The 26796-nt window shown below is 50.3% G+C and overlaps 1 protein-coding gene across 8 annotated transcripts in view; it reads left to right on the top strand.

The window, feature by feature from the left end:
* Nucleotides 1–26796, top strand: part of ASCC1 (activating signal cointegrator 1 complex subunit 1) — a 31046-nt gene that overhangs the window by 1795 nt on the left and 2455 nt on the right. For 2 of the 8 annotated variants that reach the window (XR_015259048.1, XR_015259047.1), the window contains exons 1-10: nucleotides 703–725; nucleotides 852–976; nucleotides 1418–1517; nucleotides 2129–2226; nucleotides 3617–3795; nucleotides 9379–9515; nucleotides 11477–11596; nucleotides 14464–14588; nucleotides 15965–16044; nucleotides 25556–25654. Coding sequence is in view for 5 of the 8 variants with exons in the window: in XM_086751976.1 (XP_086608102.1) it covers nucleotides 865–976; nucleotides 1418–1517; nucleotides 2129–2226; nucleotides 3617–3795; nucleotides 9379–9515; nucleotides 11477–11596; nucleotides 14464–14588; nucleotides 15965–16044 (951 nt within the window). In the remaining 3 variants the exon portion in view is untranslated. Of the gene's footprint in view, nucleotides 1–702; nucleotides 726–851; nucleotides 977–1417; nucleotides 1518–2128; nucleotides 2227–3616; nucleotides 3796–3898; nucleotides 4014–9378; nucleotides 9516–11476; nucleotides 11597–14463; nucleotides 14589–15964; nucleotides 16045–25555; nucleotides 25655–26796 lie in introns of those variants that run through there. The other 6 variants (XM_086751974.1, XM_086751975.1, XR_015259049.1 and 3 more) reach the window with 5 other exon arrangements.

Raw genomic sequence — 26796 nt, 5'->3', positions numbered from 1 at the left:
GCGTGGCTCTTCCTGCCTGTGCCTAGAGCCAAGACCCCCGTCAGGCTTTGCTGGCGCGGCGGGGCAACGTTACACCTCAGCTTTGAAAAGCCCGGTGACAAGAAACTGTGACACCAGCCCTGCAATTTAAAAAAAGAATTGCCTGTCTTCCTCTGTGCACGGTTCACATCTGCACTTCCAGTGTAAACGATTTCAGTGAACGCAGGAATTTGACTAGCGAAGGTGTCTGTGACAGATAACCGCCGGTTCTTTGGGTTGCCTTGTTGCTTTTACGCCATCAAACGTTCTTGACTCTAAAACGTTGAAGTTGGTGCCCGGTGAAAAGCTCCTTAGGCCTGGGAGAAACTGGCGGAGGGTGACAGGAATCCTTGCGAGGGGCTGGAGTCTCTTTGGTCTGCGGCTGTGGAAAAGAACGAGGTGGAACCGCTCAGAATCCTGAATGGTGCTGAAACGTTTTGGCTTTAGCTAAAAGCTGGGAGTTTCAGGGAGAGCGGCGATCAGCCGCTGACCTCCTTGCAGGGGCGAAAAACCGCGTGCTTCGTTGTGTATCTGACACGGCTTAAATTTCCCGTTTTCGCTGGATTGCGCTTTACGGGCTGACAAAGTGTGTGCTTGTAAATTCTCATAAAATTTGCCTTTGAATGAGTGACCTAAGCTTTGAGGAGATATTGCCTTTTTGAAATCTCTCATATTTACGTGTAGGAGGAATTATTGCTCTTCCGAAGGTACAGACCTTTACGCTGAGCCCCTCAGAGCTCCCCCGATGCCTCTTCCGAATTATCCACGAGGAAACCTCGGCGTTTTCCTCTCCTCGGCGCCGGCCAGCTCAGCCGCCTTTGTTTTTGCGCTAGGAGGAGGAGCAGGATGGACGTTCTGCGGCCCACGCTGATACGGATCGGGGGGCGAGTGTACAGGAAGAATCTCATTCAAGAGCAGGCCTACCCCCACGAGGAGGAGGAGGAGGATTTCTGCGCAGGTAAAGAGTCCTGCGCGAGGCGGCGGGGGGGACCGTGGTGCCGAACCCTTGGATCAAAACTGTCCTCGCTTTTTATTTCTGTTCTTCTGCCACTCTGAATTTCTGCTCGGGTCTCTGAAAGGGCTCGTGGCTTCCACCTTGCCGAGAGGAGAAGCTATTCCCGCTGGAGAGCAGCTGCAGAACTTCCAGCTGAGAGAAAACCTGGGCTGTAACTACTGCTCTCCTACGCCTCCCAGCCCAGCGAATTTCGAAGCAGTCGTTACGTTTTCCGCAGCCGGTAGTAAGGTGAAATAAAAAGCAGTTAGCCGTAGCGGAGGGGAGTCCGTTTCTTCCTTTATTTAACCTTGGAAGAAGGTGGCTGCGCGAGTCTTGTCCTACATAAAGTGCTGCCAAACTTTACAGAGGTTATACGAGGTCGTTTTTGTTTTTTTTTTTCTGTAGGCCCCAGTGACTGCGCGGACGAACCCTGTGATGCCTTTGTGGTGGAGGAGACGGAGAAAGGCTTCCAGTGCAGAGTGGAGGTTCCCAGCCCCTTGTACAAGTGAGCCTGTGTGTTGCTGGTTTATTTGAGTTGCCGCCGGCTGGGGAAGCGGTTGAGCGCAGAATTTGTTTGGTTTTTTTTTTTTTTTTTTTTTTAAGCGCCGGATCTCTGAAATGTATTCCGTTTTGTGGATGTGGATTTAGCATTTGGGAAGGGAAAACCGGCAGTGACTTTCTAGTGCAGTTTTGCTGCGCTTGACTCCTAGCCTTCCCTGCGACAGAGACAGCAGGTGGTGCTTTCTCGCTGGCGGGAGAGTTTTTGAGCATCTCTTCCCTTGAACATAAAAGCATCGGGGAGGGGAGGAGAAGGGGAGGAAGAACTGGGGCGCGCAGCCTGGCAGGGGGAGCTTGTGAAAGCTTTGAGGGAAAGCACGCGCGGCTGGAATTGCTGATTGACTCCGATCTGATGTTTACTGTAGCGCTCGGAGCTTTCTCTGGTTATTTTTGACAGTGTTATCTGTTGAATTGTTTTACTGAAATGCAGAGAAGGGAAAGTGTTCTGTCGTGTATCTGGACGCCGGCGAATGCCTGCGCTGAGCGTGGTTAATCTGCTGGCCGGACGCACGTGATGGAGAGCGGCCCGGTGACTCTCTCGCACTTTTATCCCTCCAGGTACATCATTGGGAAGAAAGGGGAGACCAAGAAGAGGCTAGAAACAGAGACGCGAACCTCCATCAGCATTCCCAAGCCTGGGGTGGAAGGAGAAATCGGTGAGTTTAACGTGCGCAAAACACACGTTCTCCCGTCGGCTCCTTGAGCAGGGAGGGGGGTGTAGGAGATGTTTTTCCTTCAATTCCTCCTTCTGACATGGCACTGACTCACTTTCTGGCCCTAGGAAGATCTCTCCACTTTTCTCCTGAGTTTATTTTTTCTGTCTACAAATCCTCATAAAGCAGTGTAAAGTTTTTTGGGGAAAAAAAAAAAAAAAAAAATCTATTTTAAGCCTGTGAATAGTCTCACTGAAGTCGCTTCTGGACCTTAAGTGACTGACTTGAGAACTTTGGGCCTGAATGTGGGGTTTTTTTTGTTTTGTTTTTAAAATAATCCCATTTCATTAATAAGAAACTGTAATATACATCCAGGAAAAGTTACCGTGTTCTGTATTTAGGCACAAAATAAACTTCAGCATTTGCTTTAACATGAGAAGTGTTTTGCTGACCTTGCTGCCTTTCTGACGTTGTCACTTAACCCAGGCTTTCTTGTACCATACGTTCCTTCTCATCACCTCCAAAAAAAAAAAAAAGGAGATGTTGCTCTGAGGGCTGGCCTGTGCGGGTTTCTGCCCGTGTGGGTCTCTGGAGGGCCCCTTACGCACGCTCCGGTGATAACTGGCGCGGTGTGCCGTTGATGTTCGTGACAGGGGGATCCAGCTGCGGTGCTGCGCAGGAACGTGGGGGTGCTTCTCGAGAAGTGGGTCTTGACTTCTTTCCTGAGAACTGTGAAGGACTATTAGGAAGGCTGAGAGGTGTTGAAAACATGTAATAATAGGAAGCCAAGAAAATTTTGCTCCTTGCAGTTCTTTCCTTTCAAGCTGAAGTGTTCTCCGTTTGGTGCCTTGAAGTGCGCGCACAAACGATACAGGCCATCTCAATCTTTGATAGATTTTCTTTTCTTTTTCACTTTGCCTTTATGACAACTTGAAATAATACTGTGGAAATCTGAAGAGCCACTGAAATGATCGACTCGTAGTTATTGTTTTTTAGGCACTTGGAGCTGACTTTCTTGAGAGCAGAGGGATACTTTTGATGGCATCATCCTGTCTTTGCAAAGGAAAGCACGGCTGTGTCAGGCGTTTTAAGTCATGCAGGGAGGCTGGGGAAGATTTCTCTGTGCGTGATGGGGAGTTTTAATTCCAAACGCTTCTTCAGTGACCCCGGGGCTGACAGTAGAGAGGTGCTGTTGTGCAGGTTTTTCCTAATTCCCTCTTAGCATCTCCTGGGTGAAATGTTCTTACCTTCGCAGTATCCTCCAATTTAAAGTGCAGGGATAAGTATCGTGTGAAATCACAATCCATTTAATTACTCTTTATTTTGCATGGGCGTCAACAGCTTCGCTGTAGCTTCACAGAAACCAGCCAGGTGTTGCTTTGTTTCTTTGTAGTGATTACAGGGCAGCATCGCGGCGGCGTCATCTCTGCCCGAACGCGAATCGACGTTCTCCTGGACAGCTTCCGTAAGAAGCAGCCCTTCACGCACTTCCTGTCCTTCGCTCTCAACCAGCCCGCCATCCAGGAGAAGTTCCTGCAGTTCAAGGAGGAAGTGTTGGAGAAATGCTCCAAGGTAAGGATCCACCTGAGAATTAAAACCAAGCGGAAATGAGGAACTGAATGAAATGAAAGCTCTGCGTCCCCTGTTTTATTTTCGCGTGCTTCTAGTTTGGCAGAAGTGGTATGTCGGCACGCAGGGCCAGGCTGAGAAGGCGGAATGGTGTTATTAAACTGCCGTGTCCTCTGAGAGCAGGGAGGACATCTCCAGGCAAGAGAGAAGAGCCGCTGCAGGTTAGATTGCGTACACGCAGAGGGGTTTTGTGGGCTGAGGTTATTACCTTCCTGTCCGTCACTTCTGCTTGCGCCTTTCGAAGGGAAAATACAATCTTGCAGATAGCACAACTGAAGAAGTTGCGTCTCCTATGTCTTCGTGCTGTGGGTGTGAATGATCTGACAGGCGGTCTTGCTCAAGTTTTCATGGTCACTTGCATGTCAGTTGTCTCATCTCTAAGAGCAGAACTGAGCTAGCTTTGCAGTCTCGTCTTTCCTGGCCGTTCTGATTTAAGTTCCTCTTCTCCACCCTATTTCAATGACTTCTTAGGAGTTTTCTATCACTCAGATTTCCAGTTGGTGTCAAGTACAACTGAAATTGGCCAGTAGATCCAGGGATTTGCGAGCAGCGCGGTGCCGTGAGCACCCTTTCCTCAGGCTAGGAAGATGTTGCTCTCTCGATCATCTATGCTGCCACCCAGCAGCTACGTTTGTTAAAGCTTGCCTTTGTTAAAGGAGAGCCCTGAAGAGGGGAACGGAAATAGCCTACGAAAGTGTTAGCTGGACACAGAGTCTTGGACTTCAGGCTGGCGTCGGTGGTGGCCTGGCTCCCTCTGTTGGTTTCTAGTTCCAGTCCTTGGTGGGGGGACACACCAGGCTTACAGGGAGAGAAGCAGCTTTTCGGGGGGCTGGTGACGTCGTCGTGGGGTTCTGGCAGTGGCTGTTTAAGCTGTTGGCCCTGGACTGAGACTGGTGCTTTCAGTCTGGTGTTTCTCTTGCCCTTTATCCCCTTTCTAACTGGGCTTATGGCTATTACAGTCCTTTCACTTGGTGTCCCTCAACAGGATTTCTCCCCGTTGATCTCAAACCTTGAGCCTTTTTCCTTATATTATCTCCCCCTGTTCTCCCGGAGTGTGGGGGGAGCGAGAGAGAGACTGCGTAGTCTGGTCCCGATCGGGGCTGAACTACAACAAATGCTCTGGTCTCACGCAGGACTCGCGCTTCTCCTTGTAGACCACTCATTTTTCCTGCCCGCTGCTTTGGTCGCATCTCTGCAGCCCTCCGTTGGCCCAGCCTCTGCTGGTGATCCTACTTGCTCTCCAGACCCTCCTGATCTGTCTCTGTCACGTTGGTTGTCTCTTCCTCGCTCGTTAAGTGTCAGTTTGGCTCCCTGGGTAGGCAGGGAGATCTGCCATCCGCTAAGAAACAATTTTCATTAAATTTATTTTGGGGCTTTCCTCAGTGTTGTCAGTCACATTCAGAAGGAGCTGCCTGGGAACATCTCCAAACGTTGTCCTGGAAAGCTGCAGAAACCCACCTTTGGTCAGAGGAGCGCTGAGACCACTGCTGATCAGCCTAGTCATGTTAATTTTTCCTCATTTTTCCTCCTCTTGCCTGTCCCTCTCGCACTGAGTCCTGTAAGGCTCTGCTTCATCGTTAGGGATCCCGCAGTGTGGGCGTGCGCGTGGGAACACATTTCAGCCCAACAGCTACTTCTGGCTTTGTAACCTCAGACTCGAACCGTGCTCAGAACCCCCACCCAGGCACGGATCAGCCCGATACCAGTAACAGCAACGTCTCTGAGAAAGCGTGCCACCGGAGACACAGCGTGCCTTTTGCTGCTGCGGAGTCTGCAAGGTGGGAACGTCCCAGGACGGTGGCAGTTGAAGCTGCCCTGCGGCAGGACACGTCTGTATGGGTGCGAGCAGGTCTGGGGCTGTAGTTCCTGCTCTCTACGCCGTGTGGGCACAAGGTGCCCTGGCCTGGGAGCTGCGGTGTCGCGTCAGCGCTGCTCAGTGCCCTGTGCCTCTCGGGGGGGGGGGCCTGAAATGTTCCTGGTACTGCTTACATCAGCTCTAAAGTTTCCATTTTTAGGTTGCAATGTGGAATTTGGTGAGCGGCAGGTATTTGGGGGTTTGCATATAGCCTAGGAATGTACGGTGCCTCGTTTTTCTGCCCTTCCTTCTCCTGCTATTAGCGAAAGAGTTTCTAGATATATTGCAGCCTATTAATTCAAGGAGTATATTGCAGCCCCTTGTCTCTCAATCACTCCGCCGGCCGGTAACGCCGCCGCTCTAATACCACTTTATCTCCCAGCAGGGTCTGCTGGAAAGCACGTCGGTAATGGAAAACAGTAATTCAAAACAGTGCCTCACAGAGCAGTAAGAGAGCTTATGGATTTGTCCAAAGCAACACCATTTCTCAGGCTGCTCGGAGAAATCTGAATGGGTTTCGGTGACAGAAGCCGCGCGCTTCTCTTCCCGTTGCAGCTTGCTGGTGCGAAGCATTGCAGAATTAGCTGAACTCCAGTCTCTGAATGAGGCTCGGTAAGAACGGTGAGGGAGGGAGAGGACCAGGTGTGCGTGTGTGAGGATTTCTTCTGGCCATTGAGCATTTGTGAGTGACTCTTATTTCTCTCTGAAGCAGTTACCATGACAACCATTCATTTATATTTTACAGCAGAGGGTTGTGTTGGTGGGTATATGCTTTCTAACTTCTTTTTTTCCATCTTTAAGATGAACCTCGTGTTGAGATATGGAATATTTCAGGTGTCAGGGCAGGCAGACAGTGAAGGAGGACGGAGAGGAGACTCTGTTGAGGGTAATTTAATATAAATACGGGGAGGTGGCTCACCTGGATAGGCTCGTTACTGATGTGGTGCAGTGGGAGGTCCGGATGGCTGGATGACCTTGGAAATCTCCTCGCACAGTCGTGTAGGTGTCGGAGCGAGGAGGACTGAAACGTCTGTCTGAGCATGCAGGTGGAAAAGGGAAGAGGCTTTGCAGTAACATCGCTGTGAAAAATCACAGCTGGGTCTTTCAGAGCTGCGCAAACGCGGCGTTTGCAGTCTTAACGGGCTGCAGATGTAGCACGGCGAAGAAATACGATTGCTGTAATATATGGCAACCTGTAAATATCAAACATTGCTAACGAAATATTATATCTTGGAGTGGAAGGGACAGAAAATGGGCGGGGTTTTCCAGCCTGCAGCTCTTCAGTCAGTTCCGAGGAAGTGCTGTTTTTTCTGGCTCGCTCCTTTGTTTGTGGATCGGGGTGGGAGAGGGCATAGAGCTGGCATGCAGTATCCTGCTATTAAGAAAAAAAAACATAAACATGAAGCTGTCTGCAAATACTGGGAACTCTTAAAACAGTAGAGAGGATGCAGCCAGGGAGGAGGAGCTAAGGAGAGTGATCCTTTGCCTTGTCATGTAGAAGGCCTGAAGTGTGTTGGGATCTGTGGTTTCCCTACTACAGGACCTTAGATTTGGAGGAACAATGTGCTTGGGCTTTGCAAAGAGAGGTGAAGACTCCAGATTAAACCATTTCTGTGTCCCTTCTAAAGGATGAGAGCAAAGGTAGAAGTAGCAGGCAGGAGGAAATAAAATAATTTTTGAGGCTGAATGAGTGGAAATGAGTTTTGACCATTTTTGACCACGACAGGGAGTGAAAACGGACCGTTATCACATACGGATGGTGCGTAAAGGGAACATTCTTCCTGCCTCTCCGTACATCCTTAGAGAGCCCCGGTTCGAATGGTAAATTTTTAGAGAGGTGATGGAGTCTGCTGATAGCACATCATAATCTGGGGTTAGAATACATGAGTTCAAGCTTTTTTGTGTCTTGGCGAGCAACACCCAGCCGCGAAAGCGCTGCTAAGATGCCCGCAGAAACGGTGCCTGCTCCAGGGAGAGCCGCCTCTGACGTAGCGTCTATTTTACGTGTGGGAGAAGTGGGATCTGCCGGCCCGCGAAAGAGTACGGGTGCGAGCAGGGTTTTTAGGAGCTGTCTGAATTACTAGGGAGTAAACCAGGAAGATTATCTAGGTCTTGGCCTGCTCGCTGTGCGCCGCTCTTCCCTGCTAATCCTCCCCAGCAGCGGCAGCGTGGCTTGCGGAGGTGACGTGCCATCGCTTTGTCACCCATCAGCCCACGCTCAGGTGTTGGAAAGCTCAGGGGAAAATGCTGCCTTGGGGGCAGGTCGGTGTTCACAGCATGAATCGTGCTGTGGGCAGAAAATGAGGGTAGGGCTTTTCCTTCCTGACCTGCGAACTCCTTTCTCGTTACCGTACATCATCTGTGGGCAACTGAGCCTTTCTCCCAGTTTCTGTTACCTGAGCTGTTGTTTTGTGATGGGCCAAATATTCTCTGGCTACGGATACCGTTGGAGGAAAAAAACGCTGATGGAGAGAAATCATGCCCTATCACGCATGTAGCCAGCAGGATGAATTAAAGGAAGCCACAAAGCTTTTACAGCAGGGAGGGGAAGGCGGGGAGAAGTGAGACGGAGCCGTCTGCAGCTGCTGGAGGAAGCCCCTGGCCTCCGTCTTGCGGGCTGGCTCATCTCTAGTCCAGCCCGTAAGCGCCGCTACGAAGGAGAGTACGGATGTTGTCCTCAAGATGTGAAAAATGCTGAGCGAGATGTGGGGCATTAAACTCAGCTTCAGTGTTTAAACGTCTGAAAGGTTGTATTTCCAACTCTGAAGCACAGGTAGAAGCTTCAAAGCTGTCGTTCTCAGTCGGGGGATTTTTTTTTTCAGACAGAGAAAGGCTTCGGTGGCCTGGCAAGTGGGGTTGGCTTCTTCTGGAGTTAGAAGTGGAGGTTATTCACTGCGCGGATGGGAAATGGCCACTAAGTGGAAATAATTGTTTTAATATGGGTGTGTTAACCATCCTCGAGGTATTTTTATAAATATCCTAGAACAAAAGAGCACGTTTTCTAAAGCTGAATCCACTGCTCCACCTGGGAACGCTTCTTCCCCAGCAACAACACGTAGCTCTTCTTATAAAGGGAATTTAAACTTAATTCATCTCAACAAACTATAGGGCACATGGGAGCAAGAAAAATGTAATTATCAGAGCTGGCATTAGCTGTGCTTGTGTTGTGAGGTGCAACCTGTATTTAGACAGGATTTAGAGAGCATTTAGAGCTTGGCATTACAGCTGGTTCCAGCTTTATTGCACAAAAAAAATGGACTGAACTCGAGTTTTAAATGTGTGCTGACTTGAGTTCATTGCTGACGGCGACTGCCGCTTTGACAGCTATGGAAGTCTCCTCTTGAAATCCCATACGAGCGTGTGCTGCTGTTCCCCGCTCCGGAGTTAGAGCCTATCCTAACGAGCTTCCAGGCTGCTGTTCAGTGGCTCCGATGAAAAAGCAGGCAGGGAGCTGCGCCTCGCCTGCCGGGCTGAGCTCGCTCGCTCGCAAAGCCTGTGAAATTCTGTTTCTCGTTTCAACTTTGAGTCGCTACCAACCCGACTGGTGATGTGGAGATAAAAGGTTTGGTGTGAGTGGCTTGGTAGCTGTTCTCTGTAGCGCTTATCCCTCTGATGGAGGGATGCGTGGATGAGATAAGACACCTATACATGATTAATTGACTGATTTGTAGGATCACGGAGTCAGCAGCAGCCTCTTCCAGAACCCTGCAAAGCTTCACCTGACTCTTGGGACGCTGGTACTTCTGAACGAGCAAGAGATCCGGAAAGCCTGTGACCTCCTGCAGCGATGCAAAGAGGACTTTGTGGAGTAAGTGATAAAAAAGGGATGTCACCACCAAGGGCATGAGCCGGGGTAAAGCGGCAAGGGACAGCAAAGAGAAAAGCAGCTCAGTAGTCTGTCTCAAATCTAGACATTTAGAAAAAGGCTGACAGGTTTCAAATGGGAGCAGCAGAAACCACCCAGCAGTCACAAAAAGTCTAACAGCATCTTGCAGCTCAGCTTAAACCCTCAAAATTCCCCAGAAACCTGCTCCTCTCATTTCTTTTTCTCACACGCGTCCTCGTTATTTTGGCATGAGCAATTTGTGCTCTTCTCCCCTGCCTGCTGCAGAGAGAGGGACAAGCTCCTTTACCTTGCTGTGCTGCCTGCAGTGGGCTCTGGCCCTCTGCTTCCCTCCTGCCTCAGAGCAGACGCTCAGGTGTCCTTGACACGCGTTTTCTGATGCGAGGAGCGATGCACAGGGAAGCCAGCGCGAGCCATGTGAGTAAGTGGTCCGAAACGTTCGGTGCTGCTCCAGGACCCGGACTTTTTCACCGCCTGTTAACACCAAACTGTAGATGTTAGGGCTTTAACTGTAAATGTGGTTAAATGACGCTGTAATTAGCTTATCGCTGTCCGGCTTAGAAATTGGAGATGGCCTGAGGGATTGCGTTATTTATTTCTTTCTGCAAAGCCTTTGCACACAGAGCACGGGTCCTTGATTTTTATTTATTTATTGCCTCAGCACGCGAAGAATTAGCCACACCGTGCCAGCTAATATCTGTGGGAATTAACGCGTGGCCAAAATTCGTACCTCTGCCTTTAAAACGATGGCTTCAGTTGTTCAGCCGTTGAACAGAAATACAAGTGCATTTCAAGGGAAGGCTCTGTATTTGGAAAGTGCCAGCTTCCTCATAAGTGGGTTGAACTGAGGCAGACAAAAATCTTTAGTCTCCATTTCCTTTAGTGGAGGGGGAATCAACACCTGAATGTGACCTTTAGGTTATTTCCCCTGCCATACGCAAGTAAATTTACTTTGAAAATTAGTTTAGGCTCCCTTCCACCTATATAAACCTTCATTAGCAATTTTTTTACTTTTTTACTTTTCTAAATTTACTTTTCTAAATGGGGGCAGAGCCGTATGAAGGAAGATGCACCCTTTTTGACCCTTTTTACGATACGTGGCGTCAAATGCTCTCGATCTCACCTGCATGGCAGCGCCCTTGTGCTGTTTTCCTCCCGGTAAACCAACTGGAAGGGGAAATCACGCTCTTCTTATTCCACCTGGGAAGCTTTGCCAAGAATCTCAAAAGCAGTCTCTAGGGCAGGCTGAACAAGGTTAGAGCAAAGTCACGCTGGCGTTGTTAACTCGCCTTTATTACTTCTGCCTGCCCGGACACACTGCCGGTGCTTTCCGCGAGACCTCGGCGTTAAATGAGACAACGGCACTGACTCACAGGGAGCTTTGGCTGCGGCGCCCCGCCTCCCTGTGATGTTCTGGTGGTGAAGGCAAGGAGGTGGTGTGTTCAGAAGCAGATACGCTTCGCAGTGCGTTTACAGGTGTGGGAGTGCATTTTATACCCCTGCACACGTTTTTGGTTTCGCCTTCCTGCAAGAGTAGCTGGAGCTGATTTTAAAACAGCTCTATTTACTTCCAGTGTTTTTAAGTGGGTCTTGAAATGTGCTTAAAACTCCATTCTGTTTTGAGGACTTTTCTCAGAGAAAATCAACAAGCTGGAGACTTTGTGTCACTGTGTGTTCTCTTCACGGGAAGGCAGGTGCTTCTCTGGAATGAGAACTGTACCATTTTATTGCTGGTGGGTTTTGTGACGTGTAAGTGGAGACCTCCACGTTGAGATGGCCTCTGAACACCGACAGTGTGTGTCTACGTATGTCATTCCCTTAGTAAAACCAAACATTTAGTGTGTGCGTGAGGAGGACTACGTGTTATATTTCAAAAGCAGGTGTGATATTTTGCTTTTTAACACAAGGGATTTCTTGCATTTTAGCCAAATTGCTGGAGGCAAGCCCCTGACAGTGGAGGTGGCTGGAGTGGAGTACATGAACGACGACCCTGCCATGACAGATGTCCTTTATGCCAAAGTCCACATGAAGGATGGCTCAGACAGGTGAGTTCCTCACCCTTTTTTTTTTTTTCTTCTTTCATTCCTCCTCCACATGCCACGGCAGCAGTAGCGGCATGCCAGAGAAACCCTTTGCCGACCGAAGCTGGTGGGTACTGCTAGCAGCCCTTGGGCCAGCAGTCAGGAAGATGAAGTCATTCTTGCTTCCTAAACCGGTTAAGGCAGTGATGTGTTTGCTCTTTAAATCAGTCACCGGCGGCGCGGCTGAAAGATGTCATTTGTTTCTGTAGCAGTCTGTCAGATTGAATAATGGTGTCACGGCTTGCCTGGTGATAAGATGGCCAAGGAGATACTCCTGAGATGACTTAGAAAGCAGGACAACTTGGCCTCTGCTGTCTAGTTCCCAGCCTGCAATCCAGATTAATCTGACAGCCCGGCGTATTCTGCAGCACTTAATTATTCTTAAAACCCAGTTACACCAGAAGGTCCTCAGAAAAGCATGACTTGGTTACAGAGTTGGCTTTTGTGTCTATAAGCAGCCTGGGATAGGCGCTGGGTGTGAAATCTCTTGTCTCCTGAGCTGCTGGTGCAAAATCTTGAAGCCTGCGGGGTGTCAGTGCGTGCGTTTGTGCTGTTCGCCGCTGTGGCTGTTGGCTTTAGCTCTACAAACAGGACTGCCCGGCATGTGGCGGTGTCTGGACACCCTTCCTCCATCTCAGTTTTGATAAATACGTCACCAGTGACAGCACCGTCTTTGCTCTTAGTGCTTTCTGGAAGACTGGGGAATTGTAAGAGCTGTTGTACTCCACACTGCTGGCTGTGAGATGGGTACAGAAGAGGGTAGGGGAGTAGCCAGAAGAGCTTCAGCCTTCTCTTTTTCTGCAGTGCTGCCCTTTTGTGTCTGTTCCCATTGCTGGAGGATGGCAGGAGCCAGAAAGGGAGCGCGAAGCAGTGCAGCTGGAGAGAGGCTGTGAGCAGGGACTGGCTCAGGGAAGAAGGGACATGTTCTGGCACCTCCTTTCCCCCAGGGCTGAGGAGGCAAGGGGGGCCCCCTGCTTAAAACCGCACTTTGGAGGTTGTGTTGAAGTAACAGATCGGAAGTGGGATAAGGAAATAGGTGGGAAAATGAAAATGTAAGAATTGCCGGGAGGCAGTAGGAATTGAAATCTTTTCCTCTTCTCACCTCTTCCGCTTTGAAGTCTGTCCTATCCTGAAAGAGGTGGGTGGAGAACAAGGACGAGCTAGAGATCAGCCAGGAGACAAGAGAAGTGCAGGGAGAAACGGGGCAGAAGCACTCAGAAAGATGAGAAGGATGCAGACCTTTGGTGGGTTTGTTGGGAGGGCAAACCCTTTGGTGGGTTTGTTGTGGAAAGCATCCGAAGTGTCAGCTCTGAGAGCTGAAGTGTGGACCTCTTTTCTCCTGAGTCACCGAGCTCTGGATCATCTCTGAAGTGCAGTGCTTGTGAATCTGAAAATAAATCTGCAACCTGAGGAGCTGGTAGAGAAATCCTCTAGAGTGTAAGTAGGGCCTGAAGTGAGGCAATGGTGTCTGCCTGCATCTGGGGACACCTTGAATTGTTGGTACTAGCGCCGTGGTCTGCTTCAGATGCCAGCTGTATCCGTTTTGACTTAGCTAGCAGAAAATCCTGATGTGTGTTAGGGGTGGCAGAGCTGATTTTGGCAGGGGAGAGAAGTGAGGTCTTCAAATCCACTTTGCCTCAAAACTGAAAATGACCCCCATCCGCTCCCCCGAGAAAGGGCTGATGTCTTCTCTGTCCTTCACAGAGATCTAGTAGGCTGGAGGCCTCCAGACTTCTCCTCTGCAACACCTTTCCTGCTTTTTTGCTTAGCATGCTCAGAGAGAGCCAAGTGATTTTAAGTTTTTATCCTTGACCCAGGCTGGTCCTGCCCTCACCTGCAAATTAATTCCTCTGGCACTTCTCCCATAACATAGCTCCTTAACTGTTAGCCAGCATCCAGAAAACGTTTAGCTTTGCGGAGGGGAAAGAAGATATTTTTGTGCTGATGGAGAGCGATGAAAGCTTCTTTTGCTTCCTTTGAGATTCCAACAGACACAGTGTTGGACAAATTGTGATCCTTCCAGAAAACTCTGCCTTGTTTTGTGCTCTGCTAGACGGATCGTTGCTGAGCAGCTCCGTGCACCTCTTGCCTTCTAAAACCTGCTGTGCTTTGCTGAGGGAAATGGGGGAAAGCAGGTAGAAAGCAGAGTTTCTCAGCTGCAAGGCCAGTACTGGAGGAGAGCAGCAGCCACGTGGTTTGGATCAGACTGCTGGAGAGGTGTGTGCCTTCCTGTAGTTGCTGGCATCGCTGAGGGGTGGAGTTCCTTCCTGATCTTTGGATGATCTTGATCGGCTTAAGCTGTAAAGCAGGAGATTTGATTTACCCTGACTTAGCTTGCATAACTGCAGACAGAATTAGAGGTTGGCAAGCCCTTCTGCACATAAAATGGCTCAGACTGAGCGAGGGATTGTGCTCTGATGCCTCCCACATGGCAAATAATTTCCATTATAATTCATTCTAATTTGTTTTATTTCCTTGATTAACTTTATAACGTAATAAAGCACCGTTTTCACTTGAGCTATTCTCTGTTAATTTGTTTTAGTGTTGTCTGTAATGATATTCATTTAATCTTTGTCATTGCTAATTTTAAAAATCACTGATGTAAAGCCAGAAAGTGGTAGAAAACAGTGACAATTGGTAGTCTGAGAGTCCTGAAATTGTCATGTGGGGGCTGGCAGCCCGTGAGGGGCAGCGCCAAACCGGTGGTGGGACGGGAGCTGGCATCCTGGGCTCTGGGGGCCATCCTCGGAGAGGCCACGCTCTGTGTTCGCTTTCCATCAGAGACTAGCTCCCTTTCCTCACGCCGCTCTGTTCTCTTTTTGCCTTGCCAGATTGCAGGTGATCGCGGATCGACTGGTGGAAAGGTTCGTGGCCTCTGGCCTGATGCTTAAAGAATGGGATAGGGTGAAACTGCACGCCACGGTCATGAACACTCTCTTCAGGAAAGATCCAAGTGGTGGGTATCCCTCATCCTTACTGATAAATGCATTTAAAGTAGTACTTTTGAATGGGAAATGCTTTTGTTAGCTTTTGTTTCTTTTTTTTTAATTTTGTGATTTCTCTTAATCTCAAAATTACCCACAAAGTTGTGGGGGGAATCTCACCAACTCAAACCCAGAATAAAATGAAAAAGCAGCCAGCAGAGCTGGAGAAGGCAGGCATGCTTTGAGCATTTTCTGGATCTTTTCTAAGATTCTTTGCTGTAGCTTCAGAAACGCCATCGCCTGGTCGTACTCCTGAGATGGGGGTCAGACAGGAATGCGTTCAAGTACCAGGTGAGGTCTCGGGCTGTCTGTGCCCCGACGTTACGTTACAATTCAGGAACAACTCAATGTGCTGCGCTGACCTTTAAACGAGATGAAAACGTGATCCTCTTTGGTCAAGTTAAAGATTGCCCGTTGGTTTAGGAACACGATTCCAGCGTCTTTCTCCTTACATCAGATTCAGAGGGCTACGAGGCTGAATATGAGCTGCTGTTGAGCGTGTAGTGTCTGCTGTCTCTGCCAAAAGATTGTCTGCTCTGGCAGTCTGCGACATCGCTCTTATCGCATTGCTTTGCGTTACGGTTTTCTGTGCACCCAGCGGCAGGCTCAGGGGATGCTACAGTTGGATAAGCACGCTCGGGCGGTAGGAACCCTGAAAAGATGGTGATTGAGCCTTGAAAACCGGTGAAAATATGACCTCAAAGTGCCGATGCGGCTCTTTGTTAGCGGAGGCACGCGGGCAGCCGGGTCTGGCACGATGAGTCTGTATTCTGAACGATCCCGTGAGGCATTCAGACACAACGGTGAGAGCAGAGAGCCGTAGAAGTCGCTTTATATTCCACGCAGGATTTGAATAGCGTGCTGGGTGTGAGTGGGGCTTCATACTTAATGCTGGAGATGAAAACGAAATATTGAATCTATTCACCGAGGGAGGCAGAGGTCCTGCGGAAAGAACAGATCGTGTACTTAGGGATTATGTAAAAATCCAGACGTGCTCTGGGGAAATGGATCTAAGACGCAGGCATTTGGTGGTCGCTGTAGGCTTCAGCCAGAGGGAAGCAGCTGCGTTGCACTGGGCCATCGGCCCTGCAGAATCGCTCTAGCAGTAGATGTGATTTAGGGCCTTTCCTCCAGGATCCCAACAGAGACCCCAATTCCTGCACGTTCAGCCTTCTTCTCTTTAAAATCAGAGTGGAAGTGGTTTTTTGCCTTAAGAACTGGGCCAAGATGGTTTATTAGCTGACAGCTGACTTTGGGGAGGGAGAGAGTGGGGTGGGGGGTGGTGAAGTACAGCACACGCAGTTCTCCCATCTGAAGCTCATTCTGGTGGTGGCTTCTCTTTTTACAGCGGAAGAGCGAAGCAATACAATGGCTGGTAAATCGTCTTTCAAGGAACGGGAGTCGTTTAATGGCCGAAATATCCTCAAGGTCAGTAGGAAACCGTTAGGGAAATCGAGCCAGCTGTGGATATTGTATAGCCAAAAGAGGTTGAAACACCTCTTCGAGTCTGCTTTTGTCTTGGGCTTATGGGATCTCCTGGGGCAGGGGGAGGGAGAGAAAATCTGTTTGGAAAACAGATCACTGGTAATTGGGAGCATTACAGTGTTTAACGCAAGCGTTCTTAAAGCTGGTGGGGCTCGGATCAGGAGTACGTAGCGCGGATGCTAAGTGGGTGTTCGTGTTATCATTTACTTTGCGCGTTTTACCCTGGAGACTGAGGCTGGTGTTGATTCTCAGCCCACCAGAAAGGAGTACTTTGTTGCTCTTGTTCTACTCACTCATATATATTTATGAAACAAAACCCGACTGCGATTTCCCTTTCTCTTTTCTTCATTTTTTAAATCTCTGCTGTTGATATGCATGGTTTTGCTCCAGAAAAATAGCAGATAGCGGTAGGGAGTCCCACCAGCCAGATCTGAGGGCTCTGGCAGTGATCGAGGGTAAGGAAGCCAGATGCCCCAGACCGTGGGGGTGGGTACGGCTCGCAGGGGAGCAGCCTGCAGCCTCCCAGCCGCGGATGCGACCACAGGCAGCCTCTGCTGCTTGTCCAGATGGCAGCATCAGACCGATGTGGTGGTGCTTGGCCCCTGCAAGCGTCCAGAGAGAAAAGACAAGCACAGACAGGTGGAAATGGAAAACAACACTGGGTTGTAAGCGACTCTCAGTCCTCATTGTGTGAGGGGATTTGTTGCAGGCAGCTACGATAAGAGGGAGATGGGACAATGCTTGAATACGTTGGGGAACCGATAGAAGATGTTCTGGCAACAAAGAGGTAGGAGAGAGGATGCAGGCTGGGTGGGAGTCCGGCAGCCTAGAAGGACTTTAGGGCTCCAGAGGAGGGAAAGGATGCGCTTTATTTGTGTTTGCAGTTTCTCTGTATAGTGTGTGAAGCACTGGATGCGCAGGGATGCGAAGGCAGGGAGTGGAACTGATTGATCTCGGCTGCGCAGAGGACAAACAAAGGGACAAAATTAGGTTAAGCTCTCTTTGTCCTCAAACGGTCTGTGCAAGCGCAGCGTGGTGACTCAGCATCGCCACGTGTTGCGTGTTCGGTGTGAGACTGCAGCATTGCAAACCAAAACTGGAAAGCCACTGGTCCCTTTCTGTCATCTGCGATTTGTGCTTAGCTCCCGGTGTCAGAGAGCTGAGCTGCGGAAAGGGAAGGTGCATCTGTTGGGAGCCCCGAGCGCCTGCAGGGACTCAGCTTTCAAGTCATACGCCCACGTTTCGCTTTGCCCTTTGCTTTTTTCTCTTGCATCTGCTAAACTTGTCCTCAGACTTCAGAGGGAGGTAAAATCAAGCCGTTGGTCTTCCTTAGTGCTCCTCATCCAAACCATTTAAAATTTGGAAGGCATTAACGATGCTCCCTCTACTGGTCACAAGGCTTGTGGATCGCGCTGTGGGGTCTGAGCATCTGTGGGTCTGGCGGTGTGCGGCGCTTGGAAATGCAACTGCCCTGCCTCCTTCTTCTCGCCGCTCTCTGAAATACGAGCCGGTGCATTTTTAAAGCTGCTAATTGATTTGGTACTGATGTAGCCAAAAGAGCTGCTGGCTGTTTGGACTGTTGATAATTACTTCAAAGCATGTCTTGCCACAAGAAATGTCATCATTTCTCCCCCACCTCCCCTACGTTTCCTAACCTCCTCGCTTCATATTTCCCTTTGGTCTCCCACGTGCCTGCAGCAGAACGCCCATTGGCATTAATTAATTACATGAGTCATAAATAGCTCCAGGCTCCTTACCAGAGGAGCCCAGCCTTAGCCAGCCACTGATGCATTCTAGCATGACCTTGCGAAGATGCGCCGGTTCCCTTCCAGCTCCCTTTTATATCCATTATTTATCTTCTGCTCGGGGAGGCTTCGCCCTCTCGCAAAGTGGCTTCATTAACTTTTGCAACAGGATCTAAACGACGGGCCGTTAATGAATACGGCTGCAGTTAGGCGGGCTGGCTTGCGGGCACCGTCCCCTTGTAGGTACAGAAACGCGCAGCACGTGTTTCTGAGCGGTGGGACTCTACGGTAGCGCAGCTCCTGGCAGGAGGGCGTCAAGTCGGAAAACTCGAGTTTCATCGCACTTGTCCGACGGCGTTGGGCTGAAGGCTTTTCCTAGCGGAGAGCAGGACCGGAGTGCGATGGAGGCGCCTTGGTTCCGCTGCGGCTCCCCTGCGGTCAGAGCTGGTGCGTGTGCGCAGATGCGCTGGCAGCACATGTTTGCTGATAGCGTGCCTGCGTTACCCCAGGCTCCAGCTGGTATTTTGCTTGCAGCAGGACTAATCGGAATTTTATTTGATAATCCTTTGTTCTACCCGTTCCGCAGAGTTAAACATCCACTCCTATTTGTGCTAATAAATGGTTGTGCAGGCCGGTACCTTCCCACACGGCTCAGAAAATAGATCCTGTAGGATGAGTTGCGTTTGGGAGTTTAAATTACTTCGCTCTTGAAGAATATCCACGAAATAGGCTCCCTGACCTAGCTGGTGCTGAAAGCCCAAGGGAGCGTGCGCTGCCCAAGCAATCGTCTCTTGGAGAGCGGAGGGAAGGGGCAGCAATTCACAGCTGAAAGACAGCAGCAGCTCTTTCCCCGTGAGAGAAAGGTCAGGCTGGGCAGGCAGCCTGGCCTCGGGGAGATGCCAGTTTGGCAACTCTTCCGCTTTCCCTCCTCCTCCTGCGTCCTCCCGGGCGGTGGCTGCGTGCCCTGCGTCGCAGCTGGCCGAGCGGCACAGCCCTGGCACAGAGGCGGCTGGGACAGCTGCCTGCATCTCCGGAGACGAGGCTTGGCTGCCTCCAGGCTTTTATTTATTTCACTTAGTGAAGAAAACTAAGGCTGGGGTGAATAAATAAAAATGCAAAGCCATGTGAAGGTACCACCTGGCCAAAATGCTCTGTTACACTTTTAGAGGAAGGCTTACAGTAGGAAGAAAACCTCCTGAACTCTCACTGGGTTAAAATGGATTGATTTTTGAGGAGTTAAAGGGTGGTCTTTGACACATTCAGACAAGAGGGAAGCAAATCTTGAGTACAGACAAAGATGAACCCTGCCGCTTAGCGCAGATCTGTGCATTAACAGCTTACGAGATTAAATATTGAGGGCCCAGCTACCGAGGTGTAAGAGCTGAAAGCTGCGCATCTTCTGTCTTAGGGCATTAGGGGAGACTAAGCTGGGGACGCGAGGCTGGGAACCGGATCCGACAAGGCAGCGACACGCGCTGGGGAGGGCTTCGAGGCTGGAGCCCATTCCATGAGGCCCCTTCTCTTTTGAAGGGAATACAGGGTATTAAATGATGGGATCGTGTCCGCTTTCACGTGGAGCGAAGGGAAAGTGCATTTACTGACGGATATAGCGGGGCCGATCATAGCAAACGCATCTAGTAGTGTTCTCTGTTGTCATTTTTGTCTTGCTGGGTGAGGGTAGCGCGGTGGCTGTGCTGTGCAGGGGTTCGGTTTAAGACATTTGCTGCAGCGCCGTACAGAGAGATACCATGAAAAGGAAAAATCTTGCCCTAGATAAATCCCCTAATCCCTCAAAACTCCCCAAACCCACCGAGCGCTGAACAAATTAATATCTGCGCCTGTGTAGAGCCACCGTTACCAGCTCCGCTTCCAGGCAAGTCCTTCTCATGTTCTACCCCAGCCAATTCGCTTTTGTTAGTGAATTTAGGAGGCAGAGTCTTTTCCCAGCGTATTTTTAAGCTGAGCTGAAACCAAACGGCCAAGGAACCCGCGTTAGGTGAGAGCAAAGCTGCCCAGTGTTCAGAAAAGGTGAGAACATCTTGTTGTCCTCAGTGAGGTGATAAAGGTAGGTCCAAAGCAACTGGAACACGTACCTAACGGGAGATGGCTGCTTGGAAAGTTTAGAGTTAAAAATACCAAACAAAAATCCGCTGGGGTAAGAGCAGACTGAGTAAGAGATTGTGGTGCAACATCACTGTATCAGAAATAAGCCAGTGCTTTCCCGGCCTCGCTTTTACGGAGGGATCAAAAGCAGCACTGAAAGGCTGTAACGGCACTTTGCAGAGGAGAGGATTTTTGCCTTCGGTCCCGATCCTGCCGTCATCGAGGGGTGCTGAACCGATCGAGGGGGCTCGGCAGCGCAATTAGAGCAACAGTGGGATGGGAGGATGTGACAGTGGAGCAGATTAAATTGGGGTTGCTTTGAAAACGCTTTCCTACAAATGATATTCTTCAGGAAAAGAAAAAAGGCTTTTTCACGTTATTTGCATTCAGTGAAATGGGAATCTGAAGTGGCATTTGAAAAATCAGACTAGACAATAGAGGGAAGATGGCTTTGTTGGAATGTTTGGGCCTTGGAGCAGAACGACGAGGCGGCGTCGGAGGAGTTGAGAGAAGGCTGAGACGCCACGCTGAGGAGAACGCAGTGCAGGGAGCGCAGAAGGTTTGCCCTACCTCGCCTGCATGCGACCTTGCTGTAAAGGGGAGAAGCCTCTTTTTGGCTTTCCTCAGAGGTGCTCAGCACCTCTCTGGCTTAATTTTAGCAGGAACTGGGAGCGCTGGAAGAGCGAGGGTTTGCTGAAAGGGTGATAAGGTTTCTGAATCCCCTTGCCTGCAGTGTGCCATAGGCAGCGCTAGGAGCCATGGGGATGAGGCTGCTTTGGAGAAACGCGGTGCTTGATTATTAATTTCCTTAAACAAGTTGTACCGTGAATCCCCGTGTTTGAGGCGTAACAGGGTCTGGGAAGTCAGCGGAGCCTTTAGTGTGCTGGAGGGGTTTTTTTATTCTTGTCTAAAAGATGTGCAAAGATCCAGTAACCTCCAAATGTCCCACTTGTATTTGTTTCTTAGTTTGCTGAATGCCTTTCACCATAGCAACTAGGGTTTGACTTCCTCAAGCGCATGAATTTTCATGGATTTGTGGTGAGGAGGGGGAATGGACCCAAAACCCTGCCGTGTGGCAGTGGCAGGAGCAGTGCTAGATTTGGCTTGCGAAGGAGGGGACCGCATCTCAGCAGAGCAAAGGCCTGCATCCAGCCCCAGACAGTTTTATTTGCAAGAAATCAAGCCTAACAGATTGATTTAGACTTTTGCTGAAGTCTAAATCAATCTCCCCGCTGCTTGCATCACCCTCTGGCAGCTGAGGTGGCTTTGCTCCAGTTCTACGACGAGCTGACGGTTTCGCATGGCAGCAGCCGGAGGAGAAGGATCGGCTGCTTCCGTGTTCGAGGTGCTCAGCTGGAAACCTCGTACGCTTCGCACCTGTGGAGGTCGGGAGGGTGTTACGGACCGCATGAAGCGTGCCACTCCGAGGTCTGCGGATGAAACCCGGCTGGGGAGAGGCAGGAAAACTGCACGCGTCGCTACGAGGGAACGGAGCTCCAAACGGTCTTGACAAATCCAGCGGAAACAAATGGGCTGCTGCAAACAAAAGGCAGGTCCGGGAGGGAGCGGTGGCGTTGGTGGAGGACGGAGAACTGCCTGGATACCAGCCCCACGGAACGGGGGGACTGCTCCAGAGCACGAGCCGGCTGAGTCGGTCTGTGGAAATAAAAGAAAGAGGCAAATTGTGAAGTAAACCTCTGACTACGCTTAGCGCTCAGCCCCCAGCTGCAGTGCTTGTCCAGTTTTGGGCGCTGTGGATGGGTGCAAAGAGCCCAGAAGGCAACAATAAGGTAATCAGAGGGCTAGGAAACGTCATCTGTGAGCTGAGGCTGGGAGACTTTGAGCTGTTTTGAGGCTAATAAAGGGAAGGAGGAAGACAACGCATGGGAAAAACTCTTCAAGCATGCAAAAGCTTTTGCCAGTAGTGCTCTGATGGTAGGGTGGGGGGGAAATGGGCTTAAATTGCAGCAAGAGGTTCAAAGCAGGTGTTAGGAAAATCTTTGTAATGAGAAGGAGAATGAAGCGCTGCCCTAGAGGAGCAGGAGAAATGGGAGTCCCGGAGACCTTAGCCCAGGATCTGCCAGCAACGAGCTCCTCCTGCCTTGGGGAAGGAGAGGACGGTGGAGCCACTGCCCTCATTTGGTCCTTTCTTCAGCCTGTCACTGTGTGATTACTCCATTAAGTATATGCAAAACACCCATGAGATGGCATTTGTGAACACACCAAAAAAGCTTCTTGGCATTTACGTGGCATTTACTTTGGCTCAGTAAAATAAAAATACGAAAAAGAAGCCTCCCATCATGTACGCCCTAGGATCTTCCTCCCTAACTCCGTGCATGCTTCTTGCTCCTACGTTGGTGGTACTTTTCCAGATGGAGGTGGTTCTATTGTTGCTTTCCAAGGGATGGCACTGGTGATTTGATTTCCTGTGTCGTACAGGAGACACTCCTGACTTGTGTCCCGTGTCGGGCTCCTGCTAACCCGAGATGCTCGCTTGTTTGTAATTTCAGGTCTTGGTGGTTTGTGGATAGAAACGACTCGAGAAGCAGTAATGCTGAATGCGAGCGGTGCAGAAGTTAGTTATGACACAGATCAGCTGTGCTCCCAAAAGATAAGCCGCTGGGACTTTTAAGGCCAGACTTGCTTCCTCCTGAAGTCTACTTGCTTTATTCTTTCTAAGGGAAATGAGGGGAAGGGGTCTCTGCTGCCTCCTTGCTTTGGAAGAAAACCAGTTCCTTGTGTTCGCTGGGTGGAAGGACTTGGTGATGGAGAGACACTCCAGAGCCAGCCGCACACTGCGACGTCTTAATCCCGTAGCCCCTGCGCCATGATGGAAGGTGTTGGATGCCCGGCCAGCGGTCCTTTAAAAAGCCAGGAAAAAGAAGCAGTTGCTGATTTAGAGAGGAGGTGGGGCATGCCGGGAAGAGCTGCCTCCCTGGATAAGTGCCTGTCTAACCTTCTTTTTCCCTACGCTTCGCCTGCATTATTGCTGGCAAGCTTCCAAGCGCAATTAAACCTCTGACAGATAATCATTGGCAGAGTGGTGTCCAGAGTGAATAATACAGGAATCAAATATTTCTTTTTTGGCACCAAACTGTTTCAGAAAACATGTTTTGAAAGTTGAAAATAGAAGAAGAAGAAGAAAAAAAAAATCTATTAATTGAACAAACTCCCCAGATCTTGACACGTTGCCCAGTTGTGTCTCATCTTCTGGGAGCCACTGGGGGATTTGTTTTGGGGTTTGTCTGTCGTAGTTTGGGGGAGTTTAGGTCGCAAATGGAAAGGGGTTTGATGCATTTCTCAGGACGAGGAGGAAGGAACTCTGCCAGCACTGGGAACTGGGGCAGCTTCTGCCGTTCCGTGCTGTGGAGGTAACAGCCTCCTGTAGACCATTGGAGCGGTGGCGTAAATCCACAAAGCCGAAATGGGGCACAGGTAGGCTGGCCCTTGAGCTCCCTCTTTTCCCAATGCCTTTCCGTCGCTGAGCTGTCTGCTGAAAACAGCACCGCAGCGTGCTTATTTCCCACAGAAAGCAACCTCCTGTCCCTCCGGCTTTGGGTTCGTTCCTCCGCTCGCTGCTCCCGATCGCGACACACCAGAGGTAGCGGCTGCCGCGGGGCGAGCTGGTGGCTGTTGTCCCTGCGCGTGGAGCAGATGAAGCCGTAAAGCCTGCGGTTCCTCCGAAGCTTGTGTTTGATCTCCTGGGTTGAGGTCTCTCCGCGCCGCTGTCCGCTGCCGGACGCTGATTCCCGGTGTGATCTCGCGTGGCCACGGTGCTGGGTTGGCTGTGGAAAGCGATCCTCCTGCACGTGTTCCGCCACGGAGGTGGGCTCAGCCTGTTCACATGCCTTTCTGGAAGGGATTTTTCACTGGATAAACACCTTCAACGCAGGCAAAACAGCAGAGAAGGGATTGCTGGCGTCCCACCCTCAGCGTGGACTGCGCAGCGGGAATGACAGCAAGCTCATCCACAGCCGTAGGTTCCCGGACCTGCGAATTTCTTCTTTCCCACGTCTCAGAAGTTGCTAATTTCTATGCTGGTTCCAGATACGGAAAACAGGACCCCCCTCAGCTCCCTGCCGGGGGCAGACGGGACTTTTAGGCTGATTGGTCACAGGCTAATGCCATTACATGCCTCTGCTCGCCCTTAATTTATCATACCCCTACCCTAAGGCACAGCTTTCTGGGGCTGGAGTTCACAACAAAACCAGCTCCCCACAGACCTGGGGAGGGGTACGTACGCGTTTTATCCTGTGATAACGCTGCTCTTTGGTGGTCGTTTTTAACTGCGAGGCATCGCAGTGAATCGTCCGTTCCCTCGGCATTTCTGAGCAGCGAGGCTCTCGGCAGAGCTGCTTGGATTTGGTATTCATTCAGGATGGGTCCTTTTTGGCAGACTACCGTAGACGACGGAGGGCTTTAAAACCTGATTGATAATCCTGATGGTAGCAGCAAAATCCAGGCGAGGCGGCACGAGTGCAAGGCAGAGATGACATGAAGGAAGTTTTAAACACCTCTTACTCCCCTTGCCTGGACTTATTTTGTCCTCCCGGTGCTTCTCCAGGCGAATCCATTAATATTTCTCACGCTTGTTGAGCCCGTGACGGGTGATTTGAAAGCACCGGTTTGCGTTGGCGTCTCCGCTCTTCGTAACCGGAGCTGAAACGCGTCGCTGCTATCCTTACGTGGATTAGCGCCGTGATTTATTACTCCGGTTTCCAGGTTGGAACGCAAAGGTGCTGTCTCATTCCGGGAGGGTTGTCTGCGGGAAGCGAGCCCCCAAAGACGGCCGCTTGACGAATACCCACGCTGGGGAGCACGACATCGTTTAAACACGCGTTTTAACGGCTTCATCTTCCTCCTTGGCATTTGTTTCTACAGCGCTTTGGTAAAACCTACTTTACAGACAGCAAAAGGGGGAAAAAAAATGCAGAGAAGAGGCATCCTGGGTTTGATTTGCTGCTGTGCCTTTGATAAGGAAGTTGTTGTGTTTTGGGGGCTGAAGTTTGTACAAGCGTTTTTGGCTCGGGTTTGCAAGGACCAAGCGTTTGGATGTGTGATTCTTTCTCTCCCAAAACAAGTCTTCAGCCTCTGTCTTCCTCCAGAAAACGATTGTCACGCCCCGAGGGAGCCCTGCTGTGTAATTTGTGGGTAACAGAGGGGAACGGACCTCGGAGGAGGAAGGGTTTCCAGCATCTGAAGGGAATTGTCGTAAATGAGAGAAAGGCACCAGCTTCCTCCCCGTGGGAGACGCCGCGTCCTTCTGGGCATCCTTGCCGAGCGGTTTCCCAGCCTTTGGCTGTGGTTTGAAAGGCAAGGCACATCTCTGGCCCGTTTGCTTAGAGGTGCTGGGTCTGGGGTTAAAAGTTAATCATGCTCTTTCCTTACTGGGTTGTAATTTGATTTGGGAAGGCGGCAGGGAGGCAGGGGGCACTTAGTCTGGTAAGTGCTGTTCCCTGGGTGGGCGTTAGTAGCTCGCACAGCGTACGTGGTATTGACTTTGTAAGCTGACCCTTACCTCCATCAGGTTTATTTTCATTTATAGCATTAAAAAAAAACAAAACCACAAAACAACCCCAACCCCCAGCCTCTTATTTATTCCTCAGGCAGCGAGGACATAAATCCTTCGGCGCGTTTGGATTTAGCGAATTACTGCGCTTTTGCTGAGCCTCACGTCCCACTCCAATCAAATGACACGGCTTTCGGTAACCGTGCGGGCGATTGCGTTTTTCCTTCGCCCCCCTCCACTGCCTCCCTCCTAGCTGCTCCTGATCCGCACCTCCTCGTGCTTCTTGCTGAGAAAAGACGGGCCCGTGGCACCCGTGAGGAGGGGACAGGAAGGGACTGGGCCGCTCTTAGGTGTGCCTGAAGCGCAACAACCTCCAGGTATCTTCTTCCCTGGCCCGGAATTAAAAAAAAAAATGCTAAAATGCTTTTATAGGAGGCATTTCGTCAGCTGCACTACAGGCCTCCTCCGAAACCGGAGCGTTTCCGTGGTGGCTGGGGAAAGAGGGGAGATATAAATATCTTTCTCGGCTCTGCTTGGCTTCTCCCCAAGATAAATAGAAGTGAAAGTCGAAAGAAGAGGCTTGGCCTTCTGAAATCTCTTCCCGAGCCCCCAGGGACCCGAGCGCGGGATGCTTTCATGACCGGAAGCCATCTCGGCCGGACGGTGGCTCGGCTGTGATCCCTGTGCCTGGCGTCCAGTGGCTTCTGTCACGGGAAGCCTCAGGGAGCAGAGAAGCATCGGTGAGAACCTGGTTTGAAATGAGAGCGCAAAGAAAAAAAAGTCGTCTGTGGTTGTCCTCTAAATCTTGGAGCGTGTTTACTCTCAGAAAGTACAGCTACATTACCAAAAATCAATAGTTCTAGTGGCGTTCTCCCTGGGAAACACGCGAGAGGTGGTAGGTCTTCAGAAAACCAAGGGAATACAGAGTGCTTTGGTACCAGGGCTTTGCTTCGCTTTTAGCAGTGTGCGAACGGAGGGCCCTTGACCTGGGCGGTGTCTTCTGGGACTCTCCGATTGTCTTTCTGCTCCCATGTGCCCGAGCGCTGCAGCGAGCACCGGCGAGCTGGAAACTGTCCTTCCTTCTCACAGCGGCCAAAACAAAAAGAGAAAGGAGACCAACCCCCTTTTTACCAGCATCTCTTATTCATGAGACGTTTTATCCTCAGTCCTCTAACGCCAACTACGCAAGCTTTTGGGAACGTAATTAATCTTTAATTGTATAAATCTTTAATTGTATAAAACGGAGTCGTTTCTCTTCTCTCTCTTTTCCTCCTCTTTCTGTCCGAGATGCTCCCTTAGCACAACTTCTTTTCAACAGGGTGCCCCGCTTTAGGGCAC

Source organism: Chlamydotis macqueenii, chromosome 7, assembly GCF_036417535.1.
Source record: "Chlamydotis macqueenii isolate bChlMac1 chromosome 7, bChlMac1.mat, whole genome shotgun sequence".
NCBI lineage: Eukaryota > Metazoa > Chordata > Aves > Otidiformes > Otididae > Chlamydotis > Chlamydotis macqueenii.
This window is presented reverse-complemented; position numbering and strand designations above follow the sequence as displayed.